Raw genomic sequence first — 22,299 nt, 5'->3', positions numbered from 1 at the left:
CACTTCCGCTATTCCCACGTGACTGCCCGTCTTCCGTAAGGCGCTCTCTCTTACACAGTCTCTACAGCATGCTTTTAAATGGCACAGTCTCCACCCTTCCCTCATCAGCTCATCATGCTGGCATACGCAACAATCTGTTGCTCATAAAAAGAAAAAGCTGAACAAGGCAATACAGACGAGGCATGATGCACGAGATTATACAGATCATTAATACATACATAAAAACAACAATGATTATGCAGGAGATTATCCAATTCATTAAAAAATAACATCAATACTCAGATCCCGTCACAACAACACCCAAGATGGCAGCGCGAGCACATCGCGAGGCTCAGGGTCTCTCCAGAATCTGCAATTTTGCGGTATTTCTGTTGCTCATATCGGTTCTGTTCGTGCAGAACAGCTGTGCATATACATCGTACACCCGACATGAGCTTTTGAATATTGGTTTTCTACTCCCTCTTCACCTCCGACTGCAAGCCTGTGAATGGATCTAACTCCATCATCAAGTTTGCAGATGACACTACCGTGATCGGTCTCATCACCAACAATGATGAGACTGCCTACAGGGAGGAGATCCAGCACCTAGCCACATGGTGCAATAACAATAACCTGCTTCTTAACACCTCCAAGACAAAGGAGCTTATTGTGGACTTCAGGAAAGAGGCAAGAGGCACACATGACACCATCCACATCAACGGGATGGCTGTTGAGCGCGTCTTCTGTTTCAAGTTCCTGGGGATCCACATCTCGGCGGACCTGTCCGGGAACATCAACACCTCCAGCCTGGTCAAGAAGGCTCACCAGCGCCTCTTTTTCCTGAGGACACTTAAAAAATAATCAGCTCTCCTTAGATATCCTGGTGAACTTCTACCGCTGCGCAATAGAAAGCATCCTGACCAGCTGTGTCACAGTCTGGTATGGGAGCTGCTCTGTTGCAGAGCGTAAGGCACTGCAGCGGGTGGTGAAAACTGCCCAGCGCATCACAGGGACTTCACTCCCAGCCATGGAGGACATCCAAAAGAAACGATGTCTGCGTCGAATTCGCAGCATTCTTAAGGACTCCTCTCATCCCGCCCATAGACTGTTTACTCTTCTGCCCTCCGGCAGGTGTTACAGGTGCCTCCGGACCAGGACCAGCAGACTAAAGAACAGCTTTTTTCCTAGAGCTGTCTCTTTAGTGAACTCTGACACTCACTGATACACTACCACATTTCCCCCCACACCTCACACTTCGTCACTTTGCTAATGGACTGTCTGAACAAAAACTTATGCTCACCAAGACACTGATCATTTCTCACCTCACACTTTGTTATTGCACGGACTGTTTACACAAACCTTTGCTCATTTGCACACTGCTCTTTTTTGTATTGCTGCTTACCATTAACTTATCACCATTGTATATATACCCGTTCTCTGTTTATAGTTATAACAATATTATGTTCACCGCTCACATCCTTCTGTAAATCTCTGTGTATAGTAATAGGCATCTGTATATCATGTTCACAATACATATATATTCATCTGTATATTATTGTTCATAGTACATATATATTCATATTCATCTGTAATTATATTCATAGTACATATATATATATATATATATATATATATATATATATATATATATATATATATACACACATCTGTAATTATATTCATATATATATATATATATATATATATATATATATATATATATATATATATATATACACACATCTGTAATTATATTCATAGTACATATATATATATATATATATATATATATATATAATCTGTATATTATGTTTTTAGTACATATATATTCATCTGTATACTACATTTATAGTACATATACAGTTGTGTTCAAAATTATTCAACCCCCACTGAAATTGATTGTTTTGGTCAGTTTGACATTGATTATGATCATTCAGTCATCCTGCTTACAATTAAATCAAAGAGGCACGTGTAGGTCAGACAAATATAACATAACATTTATAATGAAATAACCACAAATGTCTTTTCTGAGCTCACATCATTATCAGTTTTATTCAACCCCCAAGTGTCATTCAATCTTAGTACTTAGTACAACATCCTTTTACAGTAATAACAGCTTTTAAACGTGAAGCATAGCTTGACACAAGTGTCTTGCAGCGATCTGGTATCTTCGCCCATTCATCATGGGCAAAAGCCTCCAGTTCAGTCACATTCTTAGGCTTGCGCACTGCAACTGCTTTCTTTAAGTCCCACCAGAGGTTCTCAATCGGATTTAAGTCTGGTGACTGCGATGGCCACTTCAAAATGTTCCAGCCTTTAATCTGCAACCATGCTCTAGTGGACTTGGAGGTATGCTTGGGATCATTGTCCTGTTGAAAGGTCCAACGTCTTCCAAGCCTCAGGTTTGTGACGGACTGCATCACATTGTCATCAATATCTCCTGGTACTGAAGAGAATTCATGGTACCTTGCACGCTGAAGCTTCCCAGTACCTGCAGAAGCAAAACAGCCCCAAAGCATGATTGACCCCCCGCCATGCTTCACAGTAGGCAAGGTGTTCTTTTCTTCATAGGCCTTGTTCTTCCTCCTCCAAACATAGCGTTGATCCATGGGCCCAAACAGTTCTAATTTTGTTTCATCAGTCCACAGAACACTATCCCAAAACTTCTGTGGTTTGTCCACATGACTTTTGGCATACTGCAGTCGACTCTTCTTATTCTTTGGGGACAGCAAGGGGGTGCGCCTGGGAGTTCTGGCATGGAGGCCTTCATTACGCAGGGTGCGCCGTATTGTCTGAGCAGAAACTTCAGTACCCACATCTGACAAATCTTTTCTCAGTTCCTCAGCAGTCACACGGGGACTTTTCTCCACTCTACGCTTCAGGTAGCGCACAGCAGTCGAAGTCAGCATCTTCTTTCTGCCACGACCAGGTAGCGTTTCAACAGTGCCCTTTGCCTTGAATTTGCGAATGATGCTTCCTATGGTGTCTCTTGGTATGTTTAACATCTTTGCAATCTTCTTATAGCCATTGCCCTTCCTGTGAAGAGTAATCACCTGTTCTCTTGTCTTCCTGGACCATTCTCTTGACCTCACCATGTTTGTAACCACACCAGTAAATGTCTAGAAGGAGCTGAGTATCACAGTCATTTTAAAGCTGCCTAATTGGTGCTTATTAGGCTTTATTGCTGCTCCCTGATATCCACAGGTGTTTTCAATACCTGATTGAAAACACTTCATTGAACCTCTGTTCTTCAGAGTGGTAGTCTTTAAGGGGTTGAATAATTATGTCAATGAAGAATTCACAAAAGAAATATTTACTACTGTATTACAAAACTAATTGATGTCATTTTAGTTGCATATGGTTCTTTAAGAAGTCCTTGTAGGATTTCATTCTGAATACAATTACAATTGTACACTAAATTCCCTAAAACCATTTACAGCATTGGGGGTTGAATAATTTTGAACACAACTGTACATATTTAAATTACTGTTTATAGTCTATATTTAATTTTATTTAACTATGTAAATTCATGTAAAAAATATATATCCTGCACTTGCTGTTATTGTACTCTGTTTGGACCCAAAATGCATTTCGTTGCCTTGTACTTGTACATGTGTAATGACAATAAAGTTGAATCTAATCTAATCTAATCTAATGTGTGTGTGTGTGTGTGTGTGTGTGTGTGTGTGTGTGTGTGTGTGTGAGAAAATTAGGACACCCCCATTAAATATTAAGTTCTTTATTAAGAATTGTTCACAAATAAATGTCTAATCTTGATTTTATTTTTCTCTGGAAAAGAAAGTTGTTTAATTGCAGGTAAACAACAAAAATGAACCTTCTTTTACCTATTAAACAAAAGATACACAAACGTATATTCTAAATGAGGAAAAATTTAGGACACCCTACCCGCTAAAAGCTACCCTCTTTGGCTGAAATAACTTCAGTGAGAAGGGGCCAGGTAATGTGGAACAGGTGTCGGCGAATAGCGTTGGGAGTGGCTGAGAGGGAGCCATTGGAGGGGGCGTGGCAGGAGGATCCCTGACACTTTTAGCCATTTACCAGTCCTGGGCATCGGTATGAGGAAAGTTTAACCCACTTCCCAGCGCAAAATTAGATCAAGGAACAGAGCAGTAAGCAATATTTTAATTTCATAGCAAATAATGTGAAAGGTATATTTCTCTCTGATTTATTTCTTGTTAAAAAAGGCAAGCTTACTTTGCATTCTTCCACCTCTATTTTAGATATTTTAAAATCTGACCTAATAGAGCAAAGTTAGCTGTCAATTTGCTGTTTGCATATCATGTTTTGATAGACATCTGGTTTTCCTATGTTTTTGCTAAAGAGGTAAATATTACAAATTTTGCATGACCCATAGAGTTGAAGTAGACAGTTCAATTAGAAATACCATATTTTAAAATAAACCAGAGTGATCAACATACATTGTCTTTAATTCTCTCTGGTTTCTTTATTGTTTAATAATATAAAACAAATATAATGTGCATCTGGAAAGTATTTCTCAGTGCTTCATTTTTTCACATCTTGTTATGTTACAGGCTTATTTCAAAAAAGATTAAATGGAAAAAAATCACATATACATAAGTATTCACAGCCTTTGCTCAGTATTTTGTTGAAGTACTTTTAGCAGCAATAATGGCCTCAAGTCTTTTTGAGTATGATGCTATAAACTTGGTACACCTATTTTTGGGCATTTTTTTTTATTTTTTTTATCACAAGCTCCATCAATTTGGATGGGGAGCGTCAGTGAACAGCAATTTTTTTTAGATCTCTCCAGATGTTCAAACAGGTTAAAGTCTGGGCTCTGGCTGGGCCACTCAAGGACATTCACAGAGCTTCTAGTAGCCACTCCTTTGTTATCTTGTCTCTGTGCTTAGGGTGGTTGTTCTGTTGGAAGAAAAACCATCGTCCCAGAGGTCGAGAGCACAGGTTTTTATCAAGAATATCTCAGTACATTGCTAAAATCATCTTTCTTTTGATCCTGACCAGTCTCCCAGTTTAACATTCCCACAGCATGATGCTGCCACCACCATGCTTCACTGTAAGGATGGTAGTGACCAGGTGATGAGTGGTGCCTGATTTCCTTCAGACATGACACTTGCTATTCAGTCCAAAGGGTTCAATTTTTGTTTATCGTGGTCTGAGAGTCCTTCAGGTATGTATGTATGTATATGAGCATTTTTTTTTTTGCTGTAACCTTTCTTGATATAAATTGCAAGCATATTAGATTTGTCTCCAAAACCATAATATGATCCGAACCATGAGTTTTGTTAATTGTTGCACCACTGATAAATAAAAATATAAAATTCTGTGTTTTCTTTGTTTTAGTTTAAAGTGATCCCAAACTTTGGAAACTTTCTGGCGTTTTCTTCGGCCATAATCTTCTCCTTGCACCTTGCTGTTTTCTCTCCGTTTTTCCATTTTTTCATTTTGTAGGGTCTGCTGTTACCTGTGCAGAGCGCTCCAGAGTTTTGTGTATGGTGTAATAATGGTTCGTGGGAACACGGTGTTCTGTGTTTGGTTAAATGGACTATAATTCATCAATCCAAACTATTCTTTGTAATCAAATTATTCAATGAATCGTAACAGCCTTACTGTGAATACTTTCCAGATGCACTGTAATCGGTGGTGTTGAGTTTGGTATTCTAACCTTTTATCCAATGCAGCACACACAGGCTGTGAAAACTCTGAGAAATATCATTACATCGTATTGTATTGCAATACAAAGGTAAAAAAAATAAGAGTGGTAAACTTTGCTTTTGTTTTTAAATAGTTTATTTTTCTCTTTTCAAAAACACTGAAATAAAAGAATTTCCAAGTACCACAGTGTCTGAGGTGCGAGCCCTCATTTGCAGAAAATGTAACAATAAGGCCTGTTCAAAGAAAAGTGGCCCTGCACTGTGAGGATATGGTTGATTTATGTTTGTTTTAAATAGTGTCCGTTCTACAACTGTTTTTGTGTTTTTTGCTTGTTCTGCACTTAGTTTTTTAGTACATTTTGTCTGTTTGTGCAGAAGATTACTCTGTTCCTTGTGAATTAAGTAAATTAAAGTTTTTGAGTTTTCTAAGACGGTGTGCATTTTTTGAAGGTTTTTTGTACTAAAGAAGTATATTGCACTGTATTTTTAATACAATAAAAATATATTACTATAATTCTGAATGATTTAGCAAAACATATTCTTGATATACTAATGTAGCACTTTTAGTGTTCTGCTAATACAATCGTAGTTATGATGTAAATATACTGGGATCATTAATTTGAAGCTTAAAATATACTTTAACTGTACTTCAAGTATAGCATTAAAGTAAATTATAAATATAATTTAAAGAAGTACACTTAAATTACACTAAATATACATAAAGTTGTTCCATTTTAACACAACTAAGTATATTAAATTATATTGCAATTACCTTTAAATTAATCTAATTAATTATCACTTAATATACTTAAAGTTGTTCCAAAATAACAAATGTAATATGCACTTAGTATAGTATAATAAAAATATAACAAGTGCATCCAATTAATTACAACTTAAGTATATTTCTTTTTCACCTGGGCGTGCACACACACACACACACACACACACACACACACACACACACACACACACACACACACGAACTAAACAAAACTTTGTTTGCACAAAATTGTGGATTGCACACATGTTGAACCACATATTTACATCCAAACCAATGTATACATATACAGTACTTATTCTTGATTTTTTTTATATTGACTTTTGTGCTATTTTTGTTAAATTATGTTAAAATGACAATGAAATCTACTTGACTTGACATTTTGTAATAAATCAGTTCAAAGTAAAACGTTACTTCCAACATTCAACCTTAGCAAAGCCATGGAAATACTATTTTATTTATAATATTTATAAATGTTTAATTATCTTTAAATTTGTGCATAATGTGAAAATGTAACCTGTTATTCTTTTCCAAAGCAAAATGTCATTTACATACAGTAAAGCTTTCCAATTATTTTGGCAACCCTTACTATGTTGTGTGGATGCGAGAGTTAATTGCAGTGGTGGACAGTATTTAAGTAAATGTAAATCATTACTGTACTTAAGAAGCTTTTTCACATATCTATACTTTACTGAAGTATTTCTATTTGGGGAGAATTTTACTTTAACTTCACTTCATTTCAAATTCAAATATCTTACATTTTCTCAACTACATTTAGCAAAATCGGTCATTCCTTTTCATTTATGCGTGGTCAAATTCACAATTAGTCAAGCCTGCAGTAAGCCACCAATCAGGCTGTTGTTTTAATTGCCACTTGTTGGTATATGCTAAGTATAAAAAAGTCTTGCAAATATGGATAAATAAGCAAGTTATTCAGAAGTTAACTTGCTTATTTGTCCTTATTTGCAAGATGTTTTAAAGTAGTTGATAAGAAGATTTAGGGCTCATGAAGGGAGCACATCTACTTTTACTGGAGAAATATTTTACCTAGTTTATCTCTACATGGTTTGTGTACTTCGTCCACTACTGGTTAATTTGTGGGGCTTTAGAGGCTTAACTGACTGAAATTTTAATAATATGAATATTTACCTCCCCACTTATACAGATTGACTTCTGAAAAACAAAAATCAATTGTGATTTTCTGAAATTATGTAATTTGTAATTGCACATAATAATCATCACAGACAGACAGACAGACAGACAGACAGACAGACAGACAGACAGACAGACAGACAGACAGATAGATAGATAGATAGATAGATAGATAGATAGATAGATAGATAGATAGATAGATAGATAGATAGATAATGAACAAGTCTGGTCCCTGGAGACCCCACCATTCCCACTGACACTGGCACAATCTAAGGTGGGTAATTCTTTATCATATGGCTGATTTAAAGCCTTTTTTGGAGAGCTAAAAACCAAACTTGCTGTATGCCAATAATATATGTTGCATTATACCAAACATTATATAAAAATTCAAGTTTAAAGTTTATAAATTCAAATATTTAACATTAAAAAATAAATGTAATACATTACTCCATAATCTGCTTAACTAATGCAGTTTTATTTTCAAAATTCTTTTTCAGTTTCAGTACATTGAGAAACAATTAAATGTATTGTAGAATATTGTTCAGTGCTTAATACAGATGACCTGTAATGAGGTACATACTTATTTTTTTATTTTCAGAAGTTTTTCCAAATTGCATTTTTTTGCATCTACTCCTATATGTCATGGCAGGCCTAATCAAATGTCACTATAGGCCTGTGGGCCCTAATTTTAGCATTTCTTGTTTAGAGTCACTGCAGGTCATGTAGATAAGGTGGTAGGTCATTACATAGCAGGTCATGTGGATTTGGGGAAGTGGTAGCTCAGTGGGAAAAAATGTGCACTTCTGATTGGAATTTCATCAGTTTAAATTACAGCAACATTAATCTACAACTGCTGCAAGAAGGCGGTTCTCAGTCCAGGTCCAAGGTTAGCCTGTTTGTTATAATATAGGTTCAATTAATTTGGAAGATTAGATTTGCTCGGTCACAGAACAATGGTTAAGGATTGGATTGCAGGCTGTAGTAGAAGGAGCAGTACTTTGCTGCCCATGTGCATAGTCTGAAACACCAAGTTATAAAGCTATCAGTGACACCTGTATTTTATTATATAAAATTTTAATGATCTAAGGGTCAGTGCTAAGGTACTGAACAAGGTATGAATCTTGTAGAATGATCCACTACTCTGTGTATATAATTAAAACCAGCTTACATCGTGGTTAAACAGAAACTTGGAAGAGTGGTGGCTCAATGGTTAAAGAGTGGTTATTAATCAGAAGGTCAGGGGATCAGTCCCCGGCATCAATGTTCAGCAAAGCTCCAGAGTGCCCAATCATGTCTGACCTTACACACTGACTCCAACTTCCTAGCATGCCATTGTATTTAAATTAAAGAAATTTACTGTACTGTAAAGTAAAACACCAATATTTATTTTAAATATGAATATGAATGGAGGGCGAGACCGGGAGCAGATAGACACGGGAATGACACACCTGAAGGGGATTGTGACTAACGTGTGTTCTCTCTCTTGCAGTGATGAGAGGGAGTATTTAAGGAGGAGCGGGAGGATGTGTGTGTGTGTGTGTGTGTGTGTGTGTGTGTGTGTGTGTGTGTGTGTGTGTGTGTGTGCGTGCGCGCCTGGGAACGTAAGGCTGCGACACTGAGCATGGAGCTTATAAAAAATTAACATTTCTTTGATTTTGAACCTGTCCTGTAGTGGTCTTCTTTTCCCCAAACCCTTCGCTCTCCCACAAATATATACAAAATGAAAAACTAAGTACATCATTACTGCTTTTGTAGGATTGAAAAGGTTAGGTAGCAGCCAGATGCTCTAATTAAATGCCCTTGATTATTTTAATCATCAGCAAGTGTGACTATCCATATAAAAACCCAAAATTTAGCAGTTTGCTGGAGAATCCAGCTGTGTTAACACAATTCCAAGAAGGGAAAACATTAGCAATTACCTTAGAGATGCAATAGCTCCAGCATTCTACAGTGAGGAATAATATTCACAAGTAGAAAACATTCAAAACAGTTGACATTCTTCCCAAGAGTAGACGTCCCATAAATTCACCACAAGGTAAGAATGCACAATGTTTACATAAATTGTAATTTATACAGTTATATGTTAAATGTTAAACTTCATGACAATACATTTAGAAAAAGTCATTATATTACCATTGTCTTAAAGGTCCTTGTGGCTTTGGAAGGTAAAACATAACTGGATACATATATTTGATCCCTGCAGATCCCAAGAGCAGGAATTTTGCAGATGGTGTTGCAATTTTATGCGACCTTTGTGACCTAAAAATTTATTTTTACTCCCTTAGTTGATTTAGCACATTGCTGTCTCTATATAGAGAAAAGAAGTTACAGTACAAAAATTGGAAACAGGGCTAAAAAAAAAAATACGATTTTAGTTTTCGTTTTTGAATTTCAACCGCAGAGTGCAATTGTAGTTGCAAGATGAGGACCAGGTAAGGAAATTAAGCAAAATGTCTATAAAGGCAGTATTTGGATTTAACCTAAGCTGCAAGCCACACATAACTATTTTCATACTGACTGGCCACATTATAATTAAGTATTAAAAGCGAAGGACAAAAATAGACCAACCAACCAACTGGTAAACAAGCTAGAGCATTAGTTTTAATTTTAGCATTAGTTTTCTTCAAAAACACCTGGTGGTCAGTCTCTGCATGTCGAGATAAAAACACAATTTAGTTGTAAACTATCAGAAGTCACAAGCTTTTATTAAATGTTTGTTTAAGAGTTTGCATAGCACTGGTCCTTACACATCTGTGTATGATTTGTGTCTGTTCACTTTCCCCTTTAGCTTCAGGTTATCAACAAGCTCAAAGTTGTACTTCTCAAGGGCAGAAGTGGTTTCCTCAAGATTGTGGGACAGGGTGCAATACAGCAATGCAACACACACAGCCCCTAGCAACACACCCATGGCACTCATCACAATGATTGTGATCAAAATGGGGTTCAGTGTCTTTAGCATAGAGCTACCCTGCTGCCCGAAGTTCCACGCGAAGTCCTCAGTACTCTGCTTAACATCAAACTTTGCTGAGAGAGAGAGAGAGAGAGAGAGAGAGAGAGAGAGAGAGAGAGAGAGAGAGAGATTGAGTTTTTCATATCAACTTTATTTAATCATAAAAGCAACTATACTTTATGTTTCAAAATTAAATGCCATTTCCAGTCTCTGTATATCCACATGAAATTATTTCTTATAAAGCCACCACCTATTTAAAAACAGAACTGAAGGACAACATTCCATCAATTACAATGCAAATAGCTTCATTATAACCCCACTTCCCTGAAAAACTTTCCACATCATTGATCAGTTTGTAAAACTTAAAATCAATCAGGACCTGACTTTTCACCACATTTTTTTAAAATCAACTCTATTCCATGCTCCTCCCCACCATCTATCTTTAGTTACCTTGTAAAGTAAATCGACCTTTTAGCTTGTCCAATCAAAACATGTAACAACCGACTTTTCCCTCCTTTTCAGATGCTTTATAATATGGACCAAAAATAAAGCTCTGAAAGAAGAATTTCTCACAGAAAATCAAAAAGGCTCATTTAAGTACACCAAATAACTATCATTCTTGATCACTATAAAAAAGCAGTGAAAAATTGTTTCCTTTTCTTTGCATACTGCACATTTATTTGATACATCAGGATTAATAGCATTCACAAAAGCATTAACAGCAACTGTGCCATGTAAAACTTTCCACTGGAGATCACCTGTGCATTTATCTAAGGGTGGTTTGTACAAAATTCTCCCTACTGGTTTTACATCGCCTTCCAACACCAGTTTCTCACTCCACACCGTATCCTTTCAACCTTTAAGGCTGGTTTTGTTTAACACTTTTACACAACATGTGTATAACACATTACTTTGAGAATCTTGAAAACCCAAGATTTGCCTTTCCAAATCCAATAAGGACCCAGTTAGACCTTTTAAGTCAGGGGTAATTAGAGGTTTTGGAAAGGGATCTAAAATAACCAAAACCACTTTTCCATTATAGTATTCTTTTAGCAACCTTCTTTCCTCTGGTGTTAGCCTTTGCTTTAATAAGTCCAACTTTTTTTTAATCTGCTGTTCAGACTAAACTTCCAATTGTGATGCCACAGCTTGAATATTATTTAGTTCAGGGTGCACAATGTCTGTTATATTGTGCAGCTTTAATGTCTTACACAGGTGTAAGATTCACCCAATGAACAAGGGGCAGCAGCCGATACAAAGATGTGATGTCTTGCCCCCGTATCTTAAAAAGCTTGCAGGAACTCCAGCACTGACCCAACCAGGCAGTTAACTGGGTCAAATTGGTGGTGCTTCCACCATGCAGAGAACAGGTGTTGTTAGCATTACACAACAAAAAAAAGCTCCAAGGATGGGGCTCAGGAACGCAGGTTATTTCCACACATCTAAGGCTTGAAGGGCTCGCCGTGAGACCTTGATGGTGCTGTCTCTGAGCCACCACTAGAGGGGTCTCATGTGCAGAAGGCAAAGTGGAATCATATTGGACGCTGCTGCTATGAGCCCAAGCAGCCCCTGGAACTGCTTTACAGTCAGTGACTGGCCTTCGTTTACTCTCTTGACTGCTGTGAGGATTGACTCAATCCAAGTGGAAGACAGCTGTGCTTGCATGAGTCCCAAACTACGCCTAAGAAGGCGGTTCTCAGTACTGGAGAAAGCACATTCTTCTTGGTGTTTAGTCTTAACCCCAGCTCCTTCATACACTCGATGCTGGACTGCTAGATGCTCTGATCAAGCTTATATCAACCAGTCATCGATAAAGTTCACAATGCAGATACCCCGTCTCAGTCGCAGCGGAGTGAAAGTCGTAACCATGCACTTCATGGAGGTGCGGGGTGAGAGCGCAAGGCTGAACAAGTTCAAGGAGCGTAGATCTAGAATCGTACGCAACCCCCCAATCTTCTTTAGAACCACGCAGTACCGGCTGTAGAACCCTAGACTTTCTGTCTAAGGGAGGGACCACCTTGATTGCCTCCTTCCTTAAGCAATTGAGTACTTCTTATTCCAGGAACAGAGCCTGCAAAGCGGGGTGGAGAGAACCCGAACTGAATCAAGTAGCCCTTTTCTACAGTGCGCAGGACACACTGAGACACATCTGGCAGGCTTTCCTGTCAGTCTCTTAAAGTCTCTTAAAGGAACCTGTCTCTCGAGACTCATCTCTGACCCATCCAGAGCGGCTAAAACAGTGCCCTGCAGCCATTAGGGCCGCCTATGAGGCAGCGGGTCTCCTCCATCTGCTACGAGACCAGGCGGAGGTGGAGGGAGACACCCGCTGGAGGTGCCTGTGCACTGATGCACGCACCATGGCAGGGTTAATGGAGAGGACGGCCCTCGGGTCTGCTGACTCTTTAGTCTTGGGCCTGGAGCATCGCCCGGCAGGCCCTGAATCTCTCCGGGGGTCCGAGTGGTGAAGCTCTGTTTTTGGGCTTTGCGGTGCCCGGACACACCAGGCTTGGGCTGCGCCCACCGAGCAGCCCCCTGGGAGCAGCGAGGGAGGTAGTGCTAAAATACCGCTGACCGTCTTTTTTGCCTCCTAGAACTGGTCGACAACCGCATCTACGGCATCACCAAACAAGCCAGAAGGGACCATCTCGATCGCAATGGCTTGGTAAGCAGTACAGGGGCCTTTAGGAATGATGCTGCACCCAGGGATAGATAGCCATATTCAAACCGAGGCATCATCCCACAGCCACTCTCTTTCATTCCCACTATGTTTGCATACAACAAAACATATGGGATGAAGAGGCAGGCCACTTATGGGCTGTCTCACAATTTTTTAAGAGAGACAGAGCTTTTGAGTTTAATATGTGAATGAAATCAATAAATGTATTACAGAGACGTGATTTAGCATTTGACTTAATCCTCCAGATGTAGATAACATTTCCAGAAGAGTGTGTAAGCAATGCTGCTTGCACTTCTGCATACATAAAGTAAAATGTCAAGAATTAAAAAAGTATATATACAAAGTACACACTGATCAGCCATAGCTTTAAACCTACCTCCCTAATATTATGTAGGTCCCCCTTGTACTGCCATTAAAGTCCTGATATTTTGTGGCATAGACTCCACAATACTTCTGAAGGTGTGCTGTAGTATCATGCCACAAGACATGCAGATTTATTACTTTTCTTTCAGCTTCTCCCATTAGGGGTCGCCACAGCAGATCATCCGCATTCGTGATCTGCATGTTCGATTTGGCACGTTTTACGCTGGATGCCCTTCCTAACGCAACCCTCCCCATTTATCCGGGCTTGGGACCGGCACTAAGGCTTGTGCAACCCTAATGGCTGGGGTTGGTTCCCTGACCGGTAATAAAACCCGGGCCGCAGTGGTGAGAGGGCCGCATCCTAACAACTAGACCACCAGGGACCCTAAGACATGCAGATTTATTATATCCTGTTATTTACAAAGTGGTGCCTTAGTGGATCAGATTTGTTTGTCCAGTACGTCAAACAGATGCTTAAAGGGTTGTCAAAACTTACTGGACTTAAAGGATCTGCTGCCAACATCTTGGTGCTAGATGCCACAGTACACCTTTGGGGGGTTTGTGGTGTACATTACTTCAGAGCTGTTTTGTTGGTTTTGGTTTTAATGATATGGATGATCAGTGTAGAGTCAGGTAGGTCCTGTGGATTAAGTGTGCGGCTCTCACTACATTTACATATTAATATCAATACATTTACATATTAAATTAAATATTAAATAAAACTATACAAAAGTATATCCTTAAACTAGTATCTAGTATCTAGCATCTACCTTAAACTAAATCAAAACATCCACTAGTTCTTGAGGTATGGCTCTGGCACACCTCACAGACTCTCTCAGAGAGTAAAGCCTCCCAGTGGCAAAGGCATAATAAAATCCAAAAAGATGTACTGTTTGTACTGGCAATTAGTAACATAACAAGAGAAAAAAAATGAAGTATTTAAAGAATAAACAGAGAAGACTGGTACATGCAAGGGACAACATACCAGGCTCTTGTTTAGCTGTAACAGATATCACCTCATACTGTGGATCTGAAACACACACACACACACACATACACACACACAGATTTTAAATTATATGTATATATATATATATATATATATATATATATATATATATACACACACATACATATATACACATACATACATACATACATACATACACAGTGCATCTGGCAAGAATGGACGGCGCTTCACTTTTTTCTTTTTTCACATTTTATGTTACAGCCTTATTCCAAAATGGATTTAGTTAATTATTTTATTCTATTAAATTCTACAAACAATACACCATAATGACAACATGAAAGTTGTGAAAACATGAAGTTTATTTGAAATCTTTGCATATTAAAATGAAAAAGAAAATCATGTTCATAAGTATGCACAACTTTTGCCATGACACTCAAGCTCGAGCTCAGGTGCATCCTGTTTTCACTGATCATCCTTGAGATGTTTCTACAGCTTGATTAGAGTCCACGTGTGGCACATTTAGTTGATTGGACATGATTTGGGCAGACACACACCTGTCTATATAAGGTCCAACAGAATATAAATGAGCATAATATAATATAAATAAGAATATAAATAAGCATTTCACTGCATGTTGTACCCTGTATGTATGTGTATGTGACAAATAAAATTTTATTAATTTTTTTTTATTTGAATATATAGAATTTATGAAAATAATGAATTTAATCCATTTTGGAATAAGGCTGTAACATAGTAAAATGTGGAAAAAGTGAAGCGGTGTGAATACTTTCTGGATGCACTGTGTGATATATATATATATATATATATATATATATATATATATATATATATATATATATATATATATAAAATATATATACATAATTATATACACAGTGGGGCAAAAAAGTATTTAGTTAGCCATCAATTGTGCAAGTTTTCCCATTAAAAAGATGAGAGAGGCCTGTAATTTTCATCATAGGTACACTTCAACTATAAGAGACAAAATGAGAAAAAAAAATCCAGAAAATCACATTGTCTGATTTTTAAAGAATTTATTTGCAAATTATGGTGGAAAATAAGTATTTGGTCACCTACCAAAAAGCAAGATTTCTGGCTCTCACAGACCTGTAACAACTTCTTTAAGAGGCTTCTCTGTCCTCCACTTGTTACCGGTATTAATGGCACCTGTTTAAACTCGTTATCAGTATAAAAGACACCTGTCCACAACCTCAAACAGTCAAACTCCAAAATGGCCAAGACTAAAGAGCTGTCAAAGGACACCAGAAACAAAATTGTAGACCTGCACCAGGCTGGGAAGACAATAGGCAATAGGTAAGCAGCTTGAAAATCAACTGTGGGAGCAATTATTAGAAAATGGAAGACATACAAGACCACTGATAATCTGCCTTGATCTGGGGCTCCACACAAGATCTCACCCCGTGGGGTCAAAATGATCACAAGAGCGCTGAGCAAAAATCTCAGAACCAAACGGGGGAACCTAGTGAATGACCTGCAGAGAGCTGGGACCAAAGTAACAAAGGCTACCATCAGTAACACACTATGCTGCCAGAGACTCAAATCCTGCAGTGCCAGATGTGTCCCCCTGCTTAAGCCAGTACATGTCCGGGCCCGTCTGAAGTTTGCTAGAGAGCATTTGGATGATCCAGTAAGGTCCCCTGGTGGTCTAGTGGTTAAGACGCAGCGTTCCCACCGCTGCGACCCGGGTTCGATTCCCGGTCAGGGAACCATCCCCAGCCACTCTCAGTGCCGGTCCCAAGCCCGGATAAATTGAGGAGGGTTGCGTTAGGAAGGGCATCCAGCGTAAAAACATGTGCCAAATCAAAACGTGCGGAGGATCCGCTGTGGCGACCCCTAACGGGAGAAGCCGAAAGAAAGTTTTTATTTGGATGATCCAGTAAAGGATTGGGAGAATGTAATATGGTCAGATGAAACCAAAATAGAACTTTTTGTTAAAAACTCAACTTGTCATGTTTGGATGAGAAAGAATGCTAAGTTGCATCCAAAGAACACCATACCTACTGTTTAAGCACGGGGGTGGAAACATCATGCATTGGGGCTATTCTTCTGCCAAGGGACCAGGACGACTGATCCATGTAAAGAAAAAAATGAACGGGGCCATGTATCGTGAGGTTTTGAGTAAAAACCTTCTTCCATCAGCAAAGGCAATGAAGATAAAACGTAGCGGGGTCTTTCAGCATGACAATGATCCCAAACACACCGCCTGGGCAACGAAGGAGTGGCTTTCGTAAGAAGCATTTCAAGGTCCTGGCATGGCATAGCCAGTCTCCAGATCTCAACCCAGTAGAAAATCTTTGAAGGGAATGGAAAATCCGTGTTCCCCAGCGACAGCCCCAAAACATTCAATTCAATTCAATTCATTTTTATTTGTATAGCGCTTTTAACAATGAACATTGTCTCAAAGCAGCTTTACACAGATAATGTGGTGATTAAACGTAAATATGTGTTTGTCCCTGATGAGCAACTGTGGCAAGGAAAAACTCCCCGAGATGGCATAAGGAAGAAACCTTAAAAGGAACCAGACTCAAGAGGGAACCCATTCTCATCTGGGTTGCACCAAATGTCCATTTGAAGCAGATATACAATGTTGCGGGGTGCAGTGATGATGATCAGAAGCAAACTGTATTCTTGAGTCAGTGTAGCAGACTGTTGACATTAACTACAGTCCAATCCATCCTTAAAGCAACCGTTCTACTCCGGAGTTACATGGAACCACCCAAGGTGTTGATGAGAGACCGTCCCAAGCTGCACAGAAGTGTGAAGATCCACGGAGGGAAGAGGGGCAGGAACAGTGGTCACTGGAGCCTCAGGAGCATGTTTAACTCGAACGAGAGAGAGAGAGAGAGAAGAGGGTGACGGGAAGAGAAGGATATGGATTATTAAGTGTCCCTATTGGTGTATGAAAGTTAATGTCACTGTGCAGTTTGGACTCCGGCAAGACTCGCTATGGCAGCATAACTAAAAGGGAGAACCAGAAGGTAACACAGACATGAAGGATCTCTGGGATATGAGACGACCCACCACACCACTGTCAACAAACTCGAGTGAACGTGTGAATGTGAGGGGACGACAGCATACAAATATACCAGTTTACCAAACACTCTATATCCATGCTCCCTCCAGATCTGAGCCTTTACCTAAGAAAAATCTACTGATAAAAGGCTTGACTAAATAAATAAGTTTTCAACCTCGACTTGAACACTGAGACTGGGTCAGAGTCCCGAACACTGGTTGGAAGGCTGTTCCATAACTGTGGGGCTTTATAAGAGAAAGATCTACCCCCTGCTGTAGTCTTCATTATTTGAGGAACCAACAGATAGCCAGCACCTTTTGATCTAAGTAGGCGTGGAGGATCATACTGGTACAGAAGTTCACTCAGATACTGCGGTGCGAGACCGTTAAGTGCTTTATACGTCAGTAGTAGTATTTTATAATCAATGCGAGATTTAATTGGGAGCCAGTGTAGACTGATTAAAACGGGTGATGTGGTCATATTTCCTAGATCTAGTGAGGACTCTTGATGCTGCATTCTGATTTATTTATTCTGATTTATCTAGCTTATTTATGCACTTACTCGCACACCCAGACAGTAAAGCGTTACAGTAGTCTAATCTAGAAGTAGCAAAAGCATGAACTAGTTTTTCTTCATCCTGTAACAACATCATATTTCTTTTTAGCAATATTTCTAAGGTGAAAGAAGGCGATCCTGGTGATATTATTCACGTGAGACTCAAAAGAAAGACTCGGGTCAATAATTACACCAAGGTCTTTGACAGCCGTACACGCTGAAACAGAAACACCATCCAGAGATGCTACATAATCAGAAAGTTTACTTCTAGCTGCATGTGGTCCTAGTAAAAGTACTTCCGTCTTATCTAAGTTGAGCAGAAGAAAGTTATTAAGCATCCACTGTCTAATGTCCTTTACACACTCAACATTGTTAAGCTGATCTCGCTCATCTAGCTTTGCTGAAATATACAGCTGTGTGTCATCAGCATAGCAATGGAAGCGAATCCCATGTTTATGAATGATTTCACCAAGAGGCAGCATATATAAAGAGAAAAGTAGTGGGCCTAAGACAGATCCTTGAGGAACACCAAACTTTACCTCATAGAGTGTGGATAACTAACAATTTACATCAACAAACTGATAGCGATCAGTCAAATAAGACCTGAGCCAAGAGAGAGCTGTTCCTTTTATTCCAACAACGTTCTCAAGTCTAGCAAGTAGTATAGTGTGATCAATGGTGTCAAAAGCTGAACTAAGGTCGAGCAAAATGAGTAAGGAGACAAAACCCTGATCAGAGGCCAATAATAGGTCATTTACCACCTTAACTAGCGCCGTCTCTGTGCTATGATGAGGCCGAAACCCTGACTGATACATTTCAAAAATGTTATTCATAAGTAGGTGTGAGCATAACTGCTGTGCTACAACCTTTTCTAAAATTTTGGATATAACGGGGAGATTTGATATTGGTCTGTAGTTGGACAACTGACATGGGTCAAGGTCAGGTTTCTTAATAAGGGGGTGGATAACTGCCAGTTTGAAGGATTTAGGTACATAACCAGTGCTAATGGAAGAGTTTATTATTTTTAAAACAGGTTCAATTACCTCTGGAGTTATCTGTTTAAAGAAACTTGTAGGCAAGGGATCGAGAATGCAGGTTGATGGTTTTGATGAGGAAATTAATGAAATTAAGTCATTCTCATGAATAGGAGTGAAGCTTTGTAGTAGATTGTCTGCTATAATTACACTGCTGTATACAGGGTTACTTGTAAAATAATTTGGATTTATATTAACCGTCTGGATTTCTTGCCTGATGTTTTCAATTTTATTATTAAAAAAGTTCATGAAATCATTACTACCTATTGATGGTGTGCATGTTAGCGCAGTGCTTTTATCTCCTGTTAATTTTGCTACCGTGCTGAATAAAAATCTAGGATTATGCTTGTTATTTTTTATGAGGGTGGAGAAATATGCTAATCTAGCAGCACTAAGAGATTTTCTATAATTTAGGAGGCTCTCCTTTCATGCTATTTGAAATACTGTTAATTTTGTTTGACGCCATTTACGTTCAAATTTCCGAGTGGTCTGTTTTAAGGTGCGCGTATGATCATTATACCACTGTGCTAATTTTTTGTCCCTGATCATTTTGGTCTTAAGGGGAGCTACATCAACTAGAGTGTAACGTAACGTTGTTTCTAGATGTTCAGTGGCCCAGTCGAGCTCTGCGGGGTCTGACGGAGATCTATCTAATATCGTAATTTCTGGAAGATTATTGATAAAACACACTGCTGTAGCTAACGTGAAAGTACGCTTAACACGGTAACGTGGTGAGGTAGAAATGCAATGACTAAGGCAAATTTTAAACGAGATTAGATAATGGTCTGAAATAGCTTCAGACTGTGGAATTATGACTAAGTTTTTTCTTTTTTTTTTATCCAAATGTTAACAACAAATCGAGAGTGTGTCCACCACTATGAGTGGGTCCTATAACATTCTGATTAATTCCAACTGACTCTAGAATGGACACAACTGGTGCTCGTAAGGAGTCTTCCTGATTATCAAAATAAATATTAAAGTCACCAACAATTAATGCTTTGTCTAAAGAAGTAGCTAAATTTGTAATGAAATCTGCAAATTCTATCAGAAAATCAGAGTAGGGCCCTGGGGGTCTATAAATAATAATTAGTGGAATTAACTGACTGGACCTGCTTTCGGACACTGAATATTTTATGTTGGTGTAAAGAACTTCAAATGTTTTACATTTTTGTTTAGACTTTTGTGTGACGTTTAGATTATTATTATAAATAGCTGCGACTCCACCTCCTCTGCCATTTAGACGGGGTTGGTGTATGTAACTATACCCAGGAGGACTCGCCTCATTTAGTGCTACATATTCATTCGATTTAATCCATGTTTCTGTCAAACACATTATATTAAACTCCTGGTCGGTAATAATTTTGTTTATAGTAAGCACTTTTGACGTGAGAGATCTAATACTCAACAATTTAATTTTTAGATCAGAGGTGCTGGCTGTGCGTTCAGTCCTATTTAATTTAATGTTAATCAGGTTACTAAAACAGACTTTCTGATAATTCCTATATTTTGGTTTTGCTCGGGGGACAGACACAGTCTCAATATGGTGGATCCTGAGTGACGACTCTGTGCAGCTAGCAGACGGTCGGTTTAGCCTGTCTGTCTGCTCCCTGGCCTTGGCTCTAGACAGTCACTTGTTAACTATTGCTGTTCTGAGACTATTACCTATACTACAAGAAATGAGAGCAGCACCTTCCCGGGTGGGATGGATGCCGTCCCGCCCTAACAGGCCAGCCTTGCCCTCAAAAATGCTCCAATTATTAATGAAGCCCACATTATTTTTGGAGCACCACTCGGACATCCAGCAGTTCAGCGACCATAACCTGCTGTAGGCTACATCGCCACGTCGCATTGGGATAGGGCCAGAGCATGTTACTGCATCTGACATTGCCTTCGCTAATTTACACACCTCTATAATATTACTCTTAGTAACCTCTGACTGTCGAAGGCGTATATCATTAGCTCCTGTGTGAAAAACTATCTTAGAGAACCTGTGCTTTCCTTAGAATCTAAGCTGACCTGCTATGTCCGGCGCCCTGGCTCCCGGTATACACATAACCTGTGCTGCTGGTGCCCCTAAAGGTCTAGCTAATTTCATGTGCCTCAGAATGGAGTCTCCTAAAACCAGAGCTCTTTCAGGTTTCTCAGCGGGTGCTTCACTGAGGAGAGCAAACCTGTTGGACACGTGAAGCGGAGAGGAATGGTGCTCCCGTGGGCGAGCCTTAACGTTAGCTTTGGCTTTGCGAGTATGCCGCCGAGTCATCACCCATTCGCCCCGCTGCGAAGGCTCTAATGCCGGAGTCGGGGGAATATTACCTTCACCTAGGGCATCCAGACTTTCCCCTGCAGAACCTGGACTGCTCTCACACTCACTACTTCTCTCTAGACCAGGGGTGGCCAACCCGCGGCTCGCGAGCCTCATGTGGCTCTTTGGCTGGTTTCATGCGGCTCTTACGTTCATATCGATTTTTGTGTGTTTGATTTTTAATGTTTTCTAAATCACCGAAACAACACAGCAGAAACAAAATTGTAATGACGCAATAAAAAAGCGCAGCAGCACACGGTTATCTGGATAAGAGCAACATGTCTGCAGTGTGTGGATAGCGATTTGCAAAACATGCAATGCTGAAATTTCAAGAATGGGTGTATCTGCAAAGAGTTTCTCCAAGTCGGGTTTAATTTATCACCTGAAATCCAAACATCCCGATTGCCATTCTAAATATAAGAAGAACGCGGCGCAGAAAAGTAAATTTAATCCGAGCATGCGCACTCCGTCTGTAGCGGACGTTTTTGAAAAGGCAGGAAAGTTTTCCAGTGATTGTGCTGAGGCAAAAGGCATAACACAAAAAATGATGGATTTCATTGCCTTTTGAATTGAATTTTCATTTTAGTGCATCCCTAAAATATTATCGTTGGTGTGGCCCTCTGACACAATTCAGGTTTCTCATGTGGCCCCTTGTAAAAATTAATTGCCCACCCCTGCGGAATATTCATCTCACGCACATGCGCATTTGACGAAAATACCGTATTACACTCAAGCGAAGTGAACACGCACATAAAAAAAACACCAAGTCCTTGTTTTCCACCCTGAAACACGTGAAATCAAAGCATCGATCTGTTCTGACTGACACTAAT

The 22,299-nt window shown here is 39.2% G+C and overlaps 1 protein-coding gene and 1 non-coding gene across 4 annotated transcripts in view; one reads left to right on the top strand and one right to left on the bottom strand.

The window, feature by feature from the left end:
* Nucleotides 1-8,017: 8,017 nt before the first annotated feature.
* The window catches only part of LOC124403332 (neuropilin-1a-like), an 85,500-nt gene continuing 71,218 nt past the window's right edge, over nt 8,018-22,299 (bottom strand). For 2 of the 3 annotated variants that reach the window (XM_046877020.1, XM_046877019.1), the window contains exons 15-16: nt 14,539-14,583; nt 8,018-10,587 (exon numbers count right to left, since the gene is read on the bottom strand). In XM_046877020.1, the coding sequence (XP_046732976.1) occupies nt 10,307-10,587; nt 14,539-14,583 (326 nt within the window). In that variant the 3' untranslated portion in view covers nt 8,018-10,306. The remainder of the gene's footprint in view (nt 10,588-14,538; nt 14,584-22,299) is intronic. The other variant, XM_046877022.1, reaches the window with a different exon arrangement.
* On the top strand, nt 16,199-16,271 carry trnag-ccc. The gene has a single exon. It is a non-coding gene; the product is annotated as a tRNA-Gly (tRNA).

The sequence above is a fragment of the Silurus meridionalis genome, chromosome 20, assembly GCF_014805685.1.
Source record: "Silurus meridionalis isolate SWU-2019-XX chromosome 20, ASM1480568v1, whole genome shotgun sequence".
Taxonomy (NCBI): Eukaryota; Metazoa; Chordata; class Actinopteri; order Siluriformes; family Siluridae; genus Silurus; species Silurus meridionalis.
Note: the sequence above shows the minus strand (reverse complement) of the source record. Positions and strands in the feature narration are given on the sequence as shown.